This window comes from Oncorhynchus nerka, linkage group LG8 (assembly GCF_034236695.1).
Source record: "Oncorhynchus nerka isolate Pitt River linkage group LG8, Oner_Uvic_2.0, whole genome shotgun sequence".
Lineage (NCBI taxonomy): Eukaryota > Metazoa > Chordata > Actinopteri > Salmoniformes > Salmonidae > Oncorhynchus > Oncorhynchus nerka.
This window is the reverse complement of record NC_088403.1, coordinates 59,780,372-59,796,805: the sequence shown is the minus strand read 5'-3', so window position 1 is coordinate 59,796,805 and position 16,434 is coordinate 59,780,372. Positions and strand designations below refer to the sequence as shown.

At 49.5% G+C, this 16,434-nt stretch overlaps 1 protein-coding gene across 1 annotated transcript in view; it reads left to right on the top strand.

Annotated features, from left to right (window-relative positions):
- Positions 1-16,434, top strand: part of LOC115133658 (TBC1 domain family member 14) — a 66,853-nt gene that overhangs the window by 39,469 nt on the left and 10,950 nt on the right. Inside the window, 6 exon segments of the mRNA XM_065021952.1 lie at positions 3,052-3,134; positions 3,927-4,151; positions 4,698-4,769; positions 5,014-5,108; positions 9,488-9,559; positions 12,291-12,419. Of these exon segments, the coding sequence (XP_064878024.1) occupies positions 3,052-3,134; positions 3,927-4,151; positions 4,698-4,769; positions 5,014-5,108; positions 9,488-9,559; positions 12,291-12,419 (676 nt within the window).

Below are 16,434 nucleotides of genomic sequence, written 5' to 3'. Positions count from 1 at the left end.
CCCTGCTCTCTACAGGGCTGCCCAGCTCTTATCCCTGCTCTCTACAGGGCTGCCCAGCTCTTATCCCTGCTCTCTACAGGGCGGCCCAGCTCTTATCCCTGCTCTCTACAGGGCTGCCCAGCTCTTATCCCTGCTCTCTACAGGGCTGCCCTGTAGTGGATCACTTGGCTGGGGCTCTTTCTTTTTCTCTTTCACACATACAGCAAATATACACTGAGTATATTTAAGTAATAAGGCCTGCCCAGCTCTTATATGGCTCTATACCACGGCGGCCCAGCTCTTATTCTTGCCCTTAGCTGTGGTTATTGGCCATGTCTCACAAACTGCCCAAGGTGATTATTGCTGTTATAAACTGGTTACCAACGTAATTAGAGCAGTAAAAATAAATGTTTTGTCATACCCGTGGTATACGGTCTGATTTAGTCACGAGTGGCGCGGCGGGTTAAGGCATCACTACAGACCCTGAGTGCCTGGACTCAGCCCTTAGCTGTGGTATATTGGCCATGTACCACAAACCTCCAAGGTGCCTTATTGCTGTTATAAACTGGTTACCAACGTAATTAGAGCAGTAAAAATAAATGTTTTGTCATACCCGTGGTATACGGTCTGATTTAGTCACGAGTGGCGCGGCGGGTTAAGGCATCACTACAGACCCTGGTTCGATTCCAGGCTGTATCACAACCGGCCGGCATTTGGAGTCCCATAGGGCGGCGCACATCTGGCCCAGCGTCGTCCAGGTTTGGCCAGTGTTGGCCGTCATTGTAAATAAGAATTTGTTTTTGACTGACTTGCCTAGTTAAATAAAGGTTTAAATAAAATAAAATACTTTCAGCCAATCAGCATTCAGGGCTCCAACCACCCAGTTTCTACCATGAGATAGAACTGACCAGGTGAGTCCAGGTGAGTCTACTGAGTATTCCATGACCAGGTGAAAGCTATGATCCCTTATTGCCGTCACTTGTTAAATCCAATTTCAGTCAGTGTAGATGAAGGGGAGGAGACGGGTTAAAGAAGGATTTTTAAGTTGTGAGACATGGATTTTGTGTGTGTGTGTGTGTGTTTCACCTTGAATAAGGGTTTCAAATTTGGGGAAATGACACTCTAATTGTTTTATATTTTTGACATTTTGTCAGGAAATGCAGCTCTGTCTCAGGTTCTGCTGTTGTGCAGTGGTTTCACAGCCTTTCCTCTACAGGGAGCCAGGTTTTCCTGTGTCTACCCTTCTCAATGGCAAGGCTGTGCTCACTGATTCTGTACTTTGTCTCTGTCTCTCCTCATTTCTCTTCCCTGCTTCATTATGTCTCCTTCATGCCAGACTAACTAACCCATGTGGTTTCCTAACTCTTATGAGAGCTAGTTTAGTTAGAGGCTGCTGACAGTTTAGTGTGTCTCTGGTTCTCGCTTCTCTCTCTCTCTATTCTCTCTCCTGTCTCTCTATTCTCTCTCCTGTCTCTCTATTCTCTCTCCTGTCTCTATTCTCTCTCCTGTCTCTCTTCTCTCTCCTGTCTCTCTTGTCTCTCTCTGTCTCTCTCTGTCTCTCCTCTGTCTCTCCTGTCTCTCTCTTCTCTCTCCTGTCTCTCTCTTCTCTCTCCTGTCTCTCCTCTGTCTCTCCTGTCTCTCTATTCTCGCTCGCTGTGTCTGTCGCGCTCGCTCTGTGTCTCGCGCTCGCTCTGTGTCTCGCGCTCGCTCTGTGTCTCGCGCTCGCTCTGTGTCTCGCGCTCGCTCTGTGTCTCGCGCTCGCTCTGTGTCTCGCGCTCGCTCTGTGTCTCGCGCTCGCTCTGTGTCTCGCGCTCGCTCTGTGTCTCGCGCTCGCTCTGTGTCTCGCGCTCGCTCTGTGTCTCGCGCTCGCTCTGTGTCTCGCTCGCTCTGTGTCTCGCGCTCGCTCTGTGTCTCGCTCGCTCTGTGTCTGTCGCGCTCGCTCTGTGTCTCGCGCTCGCTCTGTGTCTCGCGCTCGCTCTGTGTCTGTCGCGCTCGCTCTGTGTCTGTCGCGCTCGCTCTGTGTCTGTCGCGCTCGCTCTGTGTCTGTCGCGCTCGCTCTGTGTCTGTCGCGCTCGCTCTGTGTCTGTCGCGCTCGCTCTGTGTCTGTCGCGCTCGCTCTGTGTCTGTCTCTCGCTCTGTCTCGCGCTCGCTCTGTCTCGCGCTCGCTCTGTCTCGCGCTCGCGCTGTGTCTCGCGCTCGCGCTGTGTCTCGCGCTCTGTCTCTCGCGCTCGCTCTGTGTCTCGCGCTCGCTCTGTGTCTCGCGCTCGCTCTTTGTCTCGCGCTCGCTCTTTGTCTCGCGCTCGCTCTGTGTCTCGCGCTCGCTCTGTGTCTCGCGCTCGCTCTGTGTCTCGCGCTCGCTCTGTGTCTCGCGCTCGCTCTGTGTCTCGCGCTCGCTCTGTGTCTCGCGCTCGCTCTGTGTCTCGCGCTCGCTCTGTGTCTCGCGCTCGCTCTTTGTCTCGCGCTCGCTCTGTGTCTCGCGCTCGCTCTGTGTCTCGCGCTCGCTCTGTGTCTCGCGCTCGCTCTGTGTCTCGCGCTCGCTCTGTGTCTCGCGCTCGCTCTGTGTCTCGCGCTCGCTCTGTGTCTCGCGCTCCCTCTGTGTCTCGCGCTCCCTCTGTGTCTCGCGCTCCCTCTGTGTCTCGCGCTCCCTCTGTGTCTGTCGCGCTCGCTCTGTGTCTCGCGCTCCCTCTGTGTCTCGCGCTCCCTCTGTGTCTCGCTCTGTCTCGCAGCTTCGAGTGGGCCTCCCTGCTGTGAACACACATTTTTCCGAGTGAAAGCATGTTATGCAAACAAATGGTAAACATATGGAATATTTAGAAGTGTACGGTGTGGGTTAGGGTGTGTCAGATCAACAGGAGAATTGGCTTAGTGAAGCAATCATCTGAGACCAGGCCAAGGTCACTCAAGGTCTCTCTCCACCCCCCCTCCCCCTCTCCATCCCTCCCTCCCTCACTCTTTCCATTGCCTGCCTTCTCCACTAATACACCAGCAGCTCAACCACCATGAATAATGTAAGGCACCAAGTTCAAACCACGCACGCACACAGTCACTCACTACAATGTGTGTGTGTTGCAGTAATCTGCCAGCCAAGCCTGCGGAGGAGGCCCAGAAACACAGACAACAGTATGAGGAGATGGTGGCCCAGGCCAAGAAGAGAGGTGACTGTTCATGATTTATTCATTCATCTGGATCATACCTTTTTCATAGGGACATTCCCTCTCCCAGGGCTCGAGAAGTCCTCCTATCTGTCATGACCACTTATAGTCAAAATGAACGCCTTTCCACTTCTCCAGCTCTTTAGACTACGTTTACACAGGCAGCCCAATTCTGATCTTTTGCCAAAAGAGCTGATGTGATTGGAAAAAAAGTAGAGAAATGATCCAAATTGGGCTGCCTGTGTAAAAGCAGCCTTGGATACTTTTATAATCGCTGCCATTTATTGTCCTCGTTCCGTCATTAAAACTGACTGTATTGGTTCCAACTACTGTTTCACAGCCATGACATCCCTGCAGATCAGTGGTCCTAGAAGGGCACTATATCATTGTAATGTAATAGATATTGTCATCTAACGGTCTCTTCTCTCTGCCTCGCTCCCCCCTCTGCCTCGCCTCGCTCCCCCCTCTGCCTCGCCTCGCTCCCCCCTCTGCCTCGCTCCCCTCCCTGCCTCGCTCCCCCCTCTGCCTCGCTCCCCTCTCTGCCTCGCTCCCCTCTCTGCCTCGCTCCCCTCCCTGCCTGCCTCGCTCCCCTCCCTGCCTGCCTCGCTCCCCTCCCCGCCTGCCTCGCTCCCCTCCCCGCCTGCCTCGCTCCCCTCCCCGCCTGCCTCGCTCCCCTCCCCGCCTGCCTCGCTCCCCTCCCGGCCTGCCTCGCTCCCCTCCCGGCCTGCCTCGCTCCCCTCCCTGCCTGCCTCGCTCCCCTCCCGGCCTGCCTCGCTCCCCTCCCTGCCTCCGTAGAGCTCAAGGAGGCCCAGAAGAGGAGGAAGCAGCTGGAGCTCAGGTGTAAGGTGGAAGAGAGCATTGGCAACGCCGCCCAGACCTGGAACCAGGAGATTCTGCCCAACTGGAGCACCATGTGTAACTCTCGGCGGGTCAGGGACCTCTGGTGGCAGGGCGTGCCCCCTAGCGTCAGGGGCAAGGTCTGGAGCCTGGCGGTGGGCAACGAGCTCAACATCACTCACGGTAGGACACACACCTCACTGTAGGTCTGAGACTACTGAATTATACACACCCCATTGTGTGTGTGTGTGTGTGTGTGTGTGTGTGTGTGTGTGTGTGTGTGTGTGTGTGTGGGGGAAAAAGAGGACTGTAGATACCAGAGGTCTCAATTTCAGCATGACTCAGCGAAAAAACACCCCCCCCTGGTGGCCCATTTTGCCAGTTACATCCAAACCAAATGGGATCATGTATCTCACACACACCTCTCTCTCTCTCCTCAGTTATTCTCACTAGAGAGCAGCAGGGTCTAGGACAAGGCTGGTAGATAAGCACAGCACCACTGAGACACTGAATAGCTCGTTGGTACTGGAGAGAAGACCTTGAGGCTGTCCAGGCCTGATGTGCTGCAGTGGAAGGCTTTTAGATAGAGGGACTATGACAGTAATGCTGTGGTTTACTTCCATGTTAATTGTCGCAACGGAGTGTTCAATGGCAGGTTTTTGTTTGTGTGTGTGTGTGTGTGTGTGTGCGTGCACATGGTGATCAGTGTTGTGATGTATTCTTCCACAGAGCTCTACAACATCTGTCTGGCCAGGGCCAGGGACAAGTGGAAGTCTATGCCTACAGAACCAGTGACTGAAGGTAGAGGACAGACTCTCTTCTCTTTCGTCTCCCTTCGTCTCTCCATCTTTATCCCCTTCTTTCTCTGAAGTGCTATTGAAAACGTTTGACCTCACTCACAAAGGGGTGAGAATTGAAATCCGAATCGCTTTGAATCAAAAAAATAAATCCTACAGAAGGTTTGGAAACATGAGAGTTGGCTAAAGGAAGTGTGTGATGTTGATTGTTTCTAATGTTTTGTGTGTGTGTGTGTGTGTGTGTGTAGATGCAGGTTCATCGCTGGCGGACAGAGAGGCCAGTCTGGAGCTGATCAAGCTGGACATCTCCAGAACCTTTCCCCATCTCTGTATCTTCCAACAGGTCAGTGGCAGGACAACAACTATTTACGACATCATCGAGGATCTCTGTGTCCACTCTGAATTCAGTTGTGGTCCTCTGTAGCTCAGTTGGTGAGCATGGCGCTTGCAACACCAGGGTAGTGAGTTCAATTCCCGGGACCACCTGTACATAAACTGTATGCACGCATAACTGTAAATTACTTTTGGATAAAAGCATTTGCTAAATGGTTTTTATTATTAATATAGTCGACTAAATGAATCTATCTCTATACTGAACAAAAAATATATATAAAACGCAACATGTAAAGTGTTGGTCCCATGTTTCATGAGCTCAAATCGAAGCTCCCACGAATATTTCTTTCAAATTTTGTGCACAAATTTGTTTACATCCCTGTTAGTGAGCATTTCCCCATCCACATGACAGTTGTGGCATATCAAGAAGTTGATTACACCGCATGATCATTACACAGGTGCACCTTGTGCTGGGGACAATAAAAGGCCACTCTAAAATGTGCAGTTTTTTGTCACAACACAATGCCACAGACATCTCACATTTTGAGGGGGCATTCCATTGGCATGCTGACTGCAGGGATGTCCACCAGAACTGTTGCCAGAAAATGTCATATTCATTTCTCTACCATAAGCCGCCTCCAATGTTGTTTTAGAGAATTTGGCAGTGCGTCTAACGGCCTCACAACCGCAGACCACGTGTTACCATGCCAGCCAAGGACACCACATCCGGATTCTTCACCTGTGGGATCGTCTGAGCCCGGCCATCCGGACAGCTGATGAAACTGAGTAGTATTTCTGTCTGTAATAAAAAAAAAAATCATTTTGTAGGGGAAAAACTCGTTCTGATTGGCTGGCCCTGGCTCCCAAGTTGGTGGGCCTATGCCCTCCCAGGCTCACCCATGGCTGCACCAATGCCCAATCATGTGAAATCCAAAGATTTTTTTTAAACATTTTTTATTTAACCAGGTAAGTCAGTTGAGAACAAGATCTCATTTACAACTGCGACCTGGCCAAGATAAAGCAAAGCAGTGCGACAAAAAACAACACTGAGTTACACGTGGAATAAACAAACGTACAGTCAAATAACAATAGAAAAGTCTATATGCAGTGTATTAAGATAAGGGCCAAATTCATTTATTTCAATTGACTGATTTCCTTTTAGCAACTAATTCAGTAAAATTGTTGAAATTGTTGCGTTTTATATTTTTGGTCAGTATACCTTCCTCTCGTAAGTGGTTAGGTGAAGTTCACATATCTCGGTGTGTGGGTGGGACTGTTGTTGTGTTGCAACAGTCAATGTAGGGGAACTTCCCCTCCTCACCTTCAGGCTCAAACCCTACATCCCAACCAGAGTACTTCGTTCTGCCAACTCCGGTATCTCAAAGTACCAGTCAAAAGTTTGAACACACCTACTCATTCAAAGGTTTTTCTTTATTCTTACTATTTTCTACATTGTAGAATAATAGTGAAGACATCAAAACTATGAAATAACACATATGGAATAATGTAGTAACCAAAAAAGTATTACAAAAATCTAAACATTTTATATTTGAGATTCTTCAAAGTAGCCACCCTTTTCCTTGACAGCTTTGCACACTCTTGACATTCTCTCAACCAGCTTCATGAGTTAGTCACCTGGAATGCATTTCAATTAACAGCTGTACCTTGTGAAAAGTTAATTTATGGAATTTATTTCCTTCTTAATGTGTTTGAGCCGATCAATTGTGTTGTGACAAGGTAGGGGTGTTATACAGAAGATAGCCTTATTTGGTAAAATACCAAGTTCACATTATGGCAAGAACAGCTCAAATTAGCAAAGAGAAATGACAGTCATCATTACTTTTAAGGTCAGTCAATCCAGAACATTAACAACTTTAAAAGTTTCTTCAAATGCAGTCGCAAAAACCATCAAGTGATGATGAAACTGGCTCTCATGAGGACTGCCACAGGAAAGGAAGACCCAGAGTTACCTCTGCTGCAGAGGATACGTTCATTAGAGTTAACTGTCTCTCATGAGGACCGCCACAGGAAAGGAAGACCCAGAGTTACCTCTGCTGCAGAGGATACGTTCATTAGAGTTACCAGCCTCATAAATTGCAGACCAAATACATTCTTCAGAGATCAAGTAACAGACACATCTCAACATCAACTGTTCAGAGGAGACTGAGTAAATCAGGCCTCCATGGTCGAATTGCTGCAAAGAAACCACTACTAAAGGACACCAATAATAAGAAGTCACTTGCTCGGGCCAAGAAACACGAGCAATGGACATTAGACCAGTATAAATATGTCCGTTGGTCGGATGGGTTCAAATTAGATTTTTTTTGGTTCCAACCGCCATGTCTTTGTTCGACACTGAGTAGTTGAACGGATGATCTCTGCATGTGTAGTTTCCACCGTGAATTCCTGTCTTTTAGGAAATCACACACAGAACGAGCAGTATGGCTGGTGGCATTGTCATGCTGGAGGGTCATGTCAGGATGAGCCTGCAAGAAGGGTACCACATGAGGGAGGAGGATGTCTTCCTTGTAACGCACAGCGTTGAGATTGCCTGCAAGCTCTGTCTGATGATGCTGTGACACACCGCCCAGGTTATGTCCATATAAGACTCATTTTACTGTGGATATAGATACTTTTGTACCCGTTTCCTCCAGCATCTTCACAAATTCCTTTGCTGTTGTTCTGGGATTGAGTTGCACTTTTCGCACCAAAGTACGTTCATCTCTAGGAGACAGAACGTGTCCCCTTCCTGAGCGGTATGACGGCTGCATGGTCCCATGGTGTTTATACTTGCATACTATTGTTTGTACAGATGAACGTGGTACCTTCAGGCGTTTGGAAATTGCTCCCAAGGATGAACCAGGCTTGTGGGGGTCTACAATTTTTTTCTGAGGTCTTGGCCGACTTCTTTTGATTTTCCCATGATGTCAAGGAAAGAGGCACTGAGTTTGAAGGGAGTCCTTGAAATACATCCACAGGTACACCTCCAATTGACTGAAATGATGTAAATTATCCTATCAGAAGCTTCTAAAGCCATGACATCATTTTCTGGAATTTTCCAAGCTGTTTAAAGGCACAGTCAACATAGTGTATGTAAACTTCTGACCCACTGGAATTGTGATACAGTGAAATAATCTCTCTGTAAACAATTGTTGGGAAAATTACTTGTATCGTGCACAAAGGGCCTATGCTCAAACGGTCAGAAACGGTCAGAAACAGACTCCATGAGGTTGGTATGAGGGCCCGACGTCCACAGGTGGGGTTTGTGCTTACAGCCCAACACCGTGCAGGACGTTTGATTGGCAAATTCGCCACTGGCGCCCTGTGCTCTTCACAGATGAAAGCAGGTTCACACTGAGCATGTGACAGACGTGACAGAGTCTGGAGATGCCGTGGAGAACGTTCTGCTGCCTGCAACATCCTCCAGCATGACCGGTTTGGCGGTGGGTCAGTCATGGTGTGGGGTGGCATTTCTTTGGGGGGCTGCACAGCCCTCCATGTGCTCGCCAGAGGTAGCCTGACTGCCATTAGGTACGGAGATGAGACCCCTTGTGAGACCATATGCTGGTGCGGTTGGCCCTGGGTTCCTCCTAATGCAAGACAATGCTAGACCTCATGTGGCTGGAGTGTGTCAGCAGTTCCTGCAAGAGGAAGGCATTGATGCTATGGACTGGCCCGCCCGTTCCCCAGACCTGAATCCAATTGAGCACATCTGGGACATCATGTCTCGCTCCATCCACCAACGCCACGTTGCACCACAGACTGTCCAGGAGTTGGCGGATGCTTTAGTCCAGGTCTGGGAGGAGATCCCTCAGGAGACCATCCGCCACCTCATCAGGAGCATGCCCAGGCGTTGTAGGGAGGTCATACAGGCACGTGGAGGCCACACACACTACTGAGCCTCATATTGACTTGTTTTAAGGACATTACATCAAAGTTGGATCAGCCTGTAGTGTGGTTTTCCACTTTAATTTTGAGTGTGACTCCAAATCCAGAACTCCATGGGTTGATAAATTTGATTTCCATTGATAATTTTTGTGTGATTTTGTTGTCGGCACATTCAACTATGTAAAGAAAAAAGTATTTAAGATTATTTCATTCATTCAGATCTAGGATGTTATTTTAGTGTTCCCTTTATTTTTTTGAGCAGTGTGTATATATATATATATATATATATATATATATATATATGCACTTGTCTTTTCCTACTTGCACTGACTTTGCTGATAGCTATTTAGAGGGAACATGTACTTTTTATGACTGATATGTGGTTGTCTCACCTAGCTGTCTTAAGATGCACCAACTGTAAGTGGCCCTGGATAAGAACGTCTGCTAAATGACTAAAATGTACGTGTTGTAATAGTTAAAGTATCACCTGTGTTTCGACAGGGAGGTCCGTACTACGACGTGCTGCACAGCATTCTAGGAGCATACACCTGCTATAGGCCAGACGTGGGCTACGTAAGTAGTAGCACACAGACACGTACGTTCCTACTTCATAACATAAGCTCACACACTTGATGATGAATTCCTCGTCAGCCTTCGTGTGTATCTGTATAGTGTATCAGTGGTAATGGCCCTGAATAGTGATGTATATTGGTGCTTTTCTTTGGAAGCACAAGGGTCCTTAAGGCCGAATGATGACCGTTTTATCAGAAACCATTGCTTCTCTCTGTCCTATGGTGGAAGGTGATAGAAACACATTGGACCTTAAGCTATAAACGGACTGGCTCGGAGTCCTACGTTAGTCTACGGTGTGAGTTCCAAATGGTGCCCTATTCCCTAGACAGTGCACTACTTTCATCTAGAGCCATATGGGTACTGGTCAAAGTAGTGCACTGTCTAGGGAATAGAATGCCATTTGGGACACTGCTCTATGTAAACAGCCATTATGTGTAGTGTGGGAGAGACGAGCAGCAGGCCTCCATAGAGAGGGAGAGACGGGCGGTAGGCCTCCATAGAGGGGGAGAGACGGGCGGCAGGCCTCCATAGAGGGGGAGAGACGGGCGGCAGGCCTCCATAGAGGGGGGGAGAGACGGGCGGCAGGCCTCCAGGGGGAGAGGGGGAGAGACGGGCGGCAGGCCTCCATAGAGGGGGGGAGGGGGCGGCAGGCCTCCATAGAGGGGGAGAGGACGGGCGGCAGGCCTCCATAGAGGGGAGAGACGGGCGGCAGGCCTCCATAGAGGGGAGAGACGGGCGGCAGGCCTCCATAGAGGGGGAGAGACGGGCGGCAGGCCTCCATAGAGGGGGAGAGACGGGCGGCAGGCCTCCATAGAGGGGGAGAGACGGGCGGCAGGCCTCCATAGAGGGGGAGAGACGGCGGGCGGCAGGCCTCCATAGAGGGGGAGAGACGGCGGGCGGCAGGCCTCCATAGAGGGGGAGAGACGGCGGGCGGCAGGCCTCCATAGAGGGGGAGAGACGGCGGGCGGCAGGCCTCCATAGAGAGACGGGCGGCAGGCCTCCATAGGCCGGGCAGGCCTCTCCCCCTGCCCGGCCTCCGGGCAGGGGGAGAGAGACTGGCGGCAGGCCTCCATTACTCCATCAGGATGACTCATACATTTGACCACCCCACCTGGCACTTTTGCTGGTTTGTGGGTGTTTGTGTTTGTGGGTGTCTGTGTGTGTGTGGGTGCTTGTGTGTGGGTGTTTGTGTGTTTGTGTGTGTGGGGGTGTTTTTGTGGGTGTTTGTGTGCTTACTTCTGTGTATTCCAATGCAGCACTGACGTAACCAGTTTTCTCTTTTGCTTCCATCCGTCTTCATTCTCTCTGAACCTTGAACACAGTACAACTACTGCATTACTAACATCCACTTTGGCTGGTTTGATTATCATCTTTGAGTCTGATGAAATGAATTTCCAGGATGTGGTGTCAGTGTGCTCTGCTGGAGATATACTGTGGCTTTTACACCTCCACCTCACCACAGCCATGCTGAGAAACAGCCCACAGTGTGTTTATAGAGAAATGTCTCCACTTCCTGGACTAACCAAGGAATACTGACAGATGGAGAGTAAAAGGTAGACTGAGAAATGACGTTGCAGCAGGAAGCACCACAGATATTGAGATGAGCGCGATGCATGACTTTGCTCTCTAACAGTCACAGAGTATTCTAACGTGTGCACAGGTGTGCTTCACCCTGCTACAACGTGGTAGCTACCCGACCAAAACAGTTTAGCCTCGTGCTTCACCCTGCTACAACGTGGTAGCTACCCAACCAAAACAGTTTAGCCTCGTGCTTCACCCTGCTACAACGTGGTAGCTACCCAACCAAAACAGTTTAGCCTCGTGCTTCACCCTGCTACAACGTGGTAGCTACCCGACCAAAACAGTTTAGCCTCGTGCTTCACCCTGCTACAACGTGGTAGCTACCCGACCAAAACAGTTTAGCCTCGTGCTTCACCCTGCTACAACGTGGTAGCTACCCAACCAAAACAGTTTAGCCTCGTGCTTCACCCTACTACAACGTGGTAGCTACCCAACCAAAACAGTTTAGCCTCGTGCTTCACCCTGCTACGTGGTAGCTACCCGACCAAAACAGTTTAGCCTCGTGCTTCAACGCTCTTAGTAGTTATGGAAATTGACCCAATGCTGCTGTTTACGTTGCATCTACATCATCTCGCGGAGTCTACCTTTGTAAGTGTTATTATGGAAAACAAAATTCCCTTCGCATCAGTACTCGTCCTTGTAGCACCAGCCGGTAACCAGTAAATGCCCCCCAACACCACCCCACTACTAATAATAAACCTCACTCACTCTCTCTCCTCCCTCTTGTGTTCACAGTACTGACATGCAGTTGATCAACGCGGCTAGGGTACCGTAGCAGGGGTCAACGCGGCTAGGGTACCGTAGCAGGGGTCAACGCGGCTAGGGTACAGTAGCAGGGGTCAACGCGGCTAGGGTACAGTAGCAGGAGTCAACGCGGCTAGGGTACAGTAGCAGGAGTCAACGCGGCTAGGGTACAGTAGCAGGGGTCAACGCGGCTAGGGTACAGTAGCAGGGGTCAACGCGGCTAGGGTACCGTAGCAGGGGTCAACGCGGCTAGGGTACCGTAGCAGGGGTCAACGCGGCTAGGGTACCGTAGCAGGGGTCAACGCTGCTAGGGTACCGTAGCAGGGGTCAACGCGGCTAGGGTACCGTAGCAGGTAACAGTTAACATCACTACTTTCATAGTTAACATCAGTCCCGGTGTGTTCAGGTTCAGGGTATGTCGTTCATCGCGGCGGTGCTGATCCTCAACCTGGACACGGCAGACGCCTTCATAGCTTTCGCCAACCTCCTGAACAAGCCCTGTCAGATGGCCTTCTTCAGAGTGGACCACAGCCTTGTGAGTACAGTGCAGACACAGACACAGACAGACAGTTCTTTGTGTTTGTGCTGGAATAAAAGCCTGCACACCCTGTTAGCAGAGATTTTCACAATACACCACTGCACTCATAGCACTTAGCACCCTGTTCACAACTGTAACCATGTGTTACTATGTTGCTACAACATCTGACTGGTGGTGTCATAGTGGTGTCAGGGCAGTGTGGTCTATATATCTGGCTGATAGTGGTGTCAGGTCAGTGTGGTCTGTATATCTGGCTGATAGTGGTGTCAGGGCGGTGTGGTCTATATATCTGGTTGATAGTGGTGTCAGGGAGGTGTGGTCTGTATATCTGGCTGATAGTGGTGTCAGGGAAGTGTGGTCTATATATCTGGCTGATAGTGGTGTCAGGGAGGTGTGGTCTGTATATCTGGCTGATAGTGGTGTCAGGGCAGTGTGGTCTATATATCTGGCTGATAGTGGTGTCAGGGAGGTGTGGTCTGTATATCTGGCTGATAGTGGTGTCAGGGCGATGTGGTCTATATATCTGGCTGATAGTGGTGTCAGGGCAATGTGGTCTATATATCTGGCTGATAGTGGTGTCAGGGCGGTGTGGTCTATATATCTGGCTGATAGTGTTGTCAGGGCGATGTGGTGTCAGGGCGGTGTGGTCTATATATCTGGCTGATAGTGGTGTCAGGGCGGTGTGGTCTATATATCTGGCTGATAGTGCTGTCAGGGAGGTGTGGTCTGTATATCTGGCTGATAGTGGTGTCAGGGAAGTGTGGTCTATAGATCTGGCTGATAGTGGTCTATATATCTGGCTGATAGTGGTGTCAGGTCGATGTGGTCTGTATATCTGGCTGATAGTGGTGTCAGGGAGGTGTGGTCTATATATCTGGCTGATAGTGGTGTCAGGGAGGTGTGGTCTGTATATCTGGCTGATAGTGGTGTCAGGGAAGTGTGGTCTATAGATCTGGCTGATAGTGGTGTCAAGGCGGTGTGGTCTGTATATCTGGCTGATAGTGGTGTCAGGGAGGTGTGGTCTATGTATCTGGCTGATAGTGGTGTCAGGGCGGTGTGGTCTGTATATCTGGCTGATAGTGGTGTCAGGGAGGTGTGGTCTGTATATCTGGCTGATAGTGGTGTCAGGGCGATGTGTTCTATATATCTGGCTGATAGTGGTGTCAGGGAAATGTGGTCTATATATCTGGCTGATAGTGGTGTCAGGGCGATGTGGTCTGTATATCTAGCTGATAGTGGTGTCAGGGCGATGTGGTCTATATATCTGGCTGATAGTGGTCTATATATCTGGCTGATAGTGGTGTCAGGGCGATGTGGTCTGTATATCTAGCTGATAGTGGTGTCAGGGCGATGTGGTCTATATATCTGGCTGATAGTGGTCTATATATCTGGCTGATAGTGGTGTCAGGTCGATGTGGTCTGTATATCTGGCTGATAGTGGTCTATATATCTGGCTGATAGTGGTGTCAGGGCGATGTGGTCTATATATCTGGCTGATAGTGGTGTCAGGGGGGTGTGGTCTATATCTGGCTGATAGTGGTCTATATATCTGGCTGATAGTGGTGTCAGGTCGGTGTGGTCTGTATATCTGGTTGATAGTGGTGTCAGGGTGATGTGGTCTGTATATCTGGCTGATAGTGGTCTATATATCTGGCTGATAGTGGTGTCAGGGCGATGTGGTCTGTATATCTAGCTGATAGTGGTGTCAGGGCGATGTGGTCTATATATCTGGCTGATAGTGGTCTATATATCTGGCTGATAGTGGTGTCAGGGCGATGTGGTCTATATATCTGGCTGATAGTGGTGTCAGGGAGGTGTGGTCTATATCTGGCTGATAGTGGTCTATATATCTGGCTGATAGTGGTGTCAGGTCGGTGTGGTCTGTATATCTGGTTGATAGTGGTGTCAGGGCGATGTGGTCTGTATATCTGGCTGATAGTGGTCTGTATATCTGGCTGATAGTGGTCTATATATCTGGCTGATAGTGGTGTCAGGGCGATGTGGTCTGTATATCTAGCTGATAGTGGTGTCGTGTGGTCTATATATCTGGCTGATAGTGGTCTATATATCTGGCTGATAGTGGTGTCAGGGCGATGTGGTCTGTATATCTGGCTGATAGTGGTGTGGTGTATATCTAGCTGATAGTGGTGTCAGGGGTGTGGTCTATATATCTGGCTGATAGTGGTCTATATATCTGGCTGATATCTGGTCTGTATATCTGGTTGAGTGGTGGTCTATATCTGGCTGATAGTGGTCTATACATCTGGCTGATAGTGGTGTCAGGTCGGTGTGGTCTGTATATCTGGTTGATAGTGGTGTGGTGGTCTGTATATCTGGCTGATAGTGGTCTGTATATCTGGCTGATAGTGGTCTATATATCTGGCTGATAGTGGTGTCAGGGCAATGTGGTCTATATATCTGGCTGATAGTGGTGTCAGGGAGATGTGGTCTGATAGTGGTCTATATATCTGGTTGATAGTGGTGTCAGGCGATGTGGTCTATATATCTGGCTGATAGTGGTCTATGTATCTGGCTGATAGTGGTGTCAGGTCGGTGTGGTCTGTATATCTGGTTGATAGTGGTGTCAAGGCGATGTGGTCTATATATCTGGCTGATAGTGTCTATATATCTGGCTGATAATGGTGTCAGTGTGGTCTATATATCTGGTTGATAGTGTGGTCTGTATATCTGGCTGATAGTGGTGTCAGGGCGATGTGGTCTATATATATCTGGCTGATAGTGGTCTATATATCTGGCTTATAGTGGTGTCAGGGAGGTGTGGTCTGTATATCTGGCTGATAGTGGTGTCAGGGCAGTGTGGTCTATATATCTGGCTGATAGTGGTGTCAGGGCGGTGTGGTCTATATATCTGGCTGATAGTGGTGTCAGGGCAGTGTGGTCTATAGATCTGGCTGATAGTGGTGTCAGGGCGGTGTGGTCTGTATATCTGGCTGATAGTGGTGTCAGGAGGTGTGTCTGTATATCTGGCTGATAGTGGTGTCAGGGCGTGTGGTCTATATATCTGGCTGATAGTGGTGTCAGGGAGATGTGGTCTATATATCTGGTTGATAGTGGTGTCAGGGCGGTGTGGTCTATATATCTGGCTGATAGTGGTGTCAGGGAGGTGTGGTCTGTATATCTGGCTGATAGTGGTGTCAGGGAAGTGTGGTCTATAGATCTGGCTGATAGTGGTGTAGGCGGTGTGGTCTGTATATCTGGCTGATAGTGGTGTCAGGGAGGTGTGGTCTATGTATCTGGCTGATAGTGGTGTCAGGGCGGTGTGGTCTGTATATCTGGCTGATAGTGGTGTCAGGGAGGTGTGGTCTGTATATCTGGCTGATAGTGGTGTCAGGGTGATGTGTTCTATATATCTGGCTGATAGTGGTGTCAGGGTGGTCTATATATCTGGCTGATAGTGGTGTCAGGGCGTGTGGTCTGTATATCTGGCTGATAGTGGTGTCAGGCGATGTGGTCTATATATCTGGCTGATAGTGGTCTATATATCTGGCTGATAGTGGTGTCAGGCGATGTGGTCTGTATATCTAGCTGATAGTGGTGTCAGGGCGATGTGGTCTATATATCTGGCTGATAGTGGTCTATATATCTGGCTGATAGTGGTGTCAGGTCGATGTGGTCTGTATATCTGGCTGATAGTGGTCTATATATCTGGCTGATAGTGGTGTCAGGGCGATGTGGTCTATATATCTGGCTGATAGTGGTGTCAGGGGGTGTGGTCTATATCTGGCTGATAGTGGTCTATATATCTGGCTGATAGTGGTGTCAGGTCGGTGTGGTCTGTATATCTGGTTGATAGTGGTGTCAGGGTGATGTGGTCTGTATATCTGGCTGATAGTGGTCTATATATCTGGCTGATAGTGGTGTCAGGCGATGTGGTCTGAGCTGATAGTGGTGTCAGGCGATGTGGTCTATATATCTGGCTGATAGTGGTCTATATATCTGGCTGATAGTGGTGTCAGGGCGTGTGGTCTATATATCTGGCTGATAGTGGTGT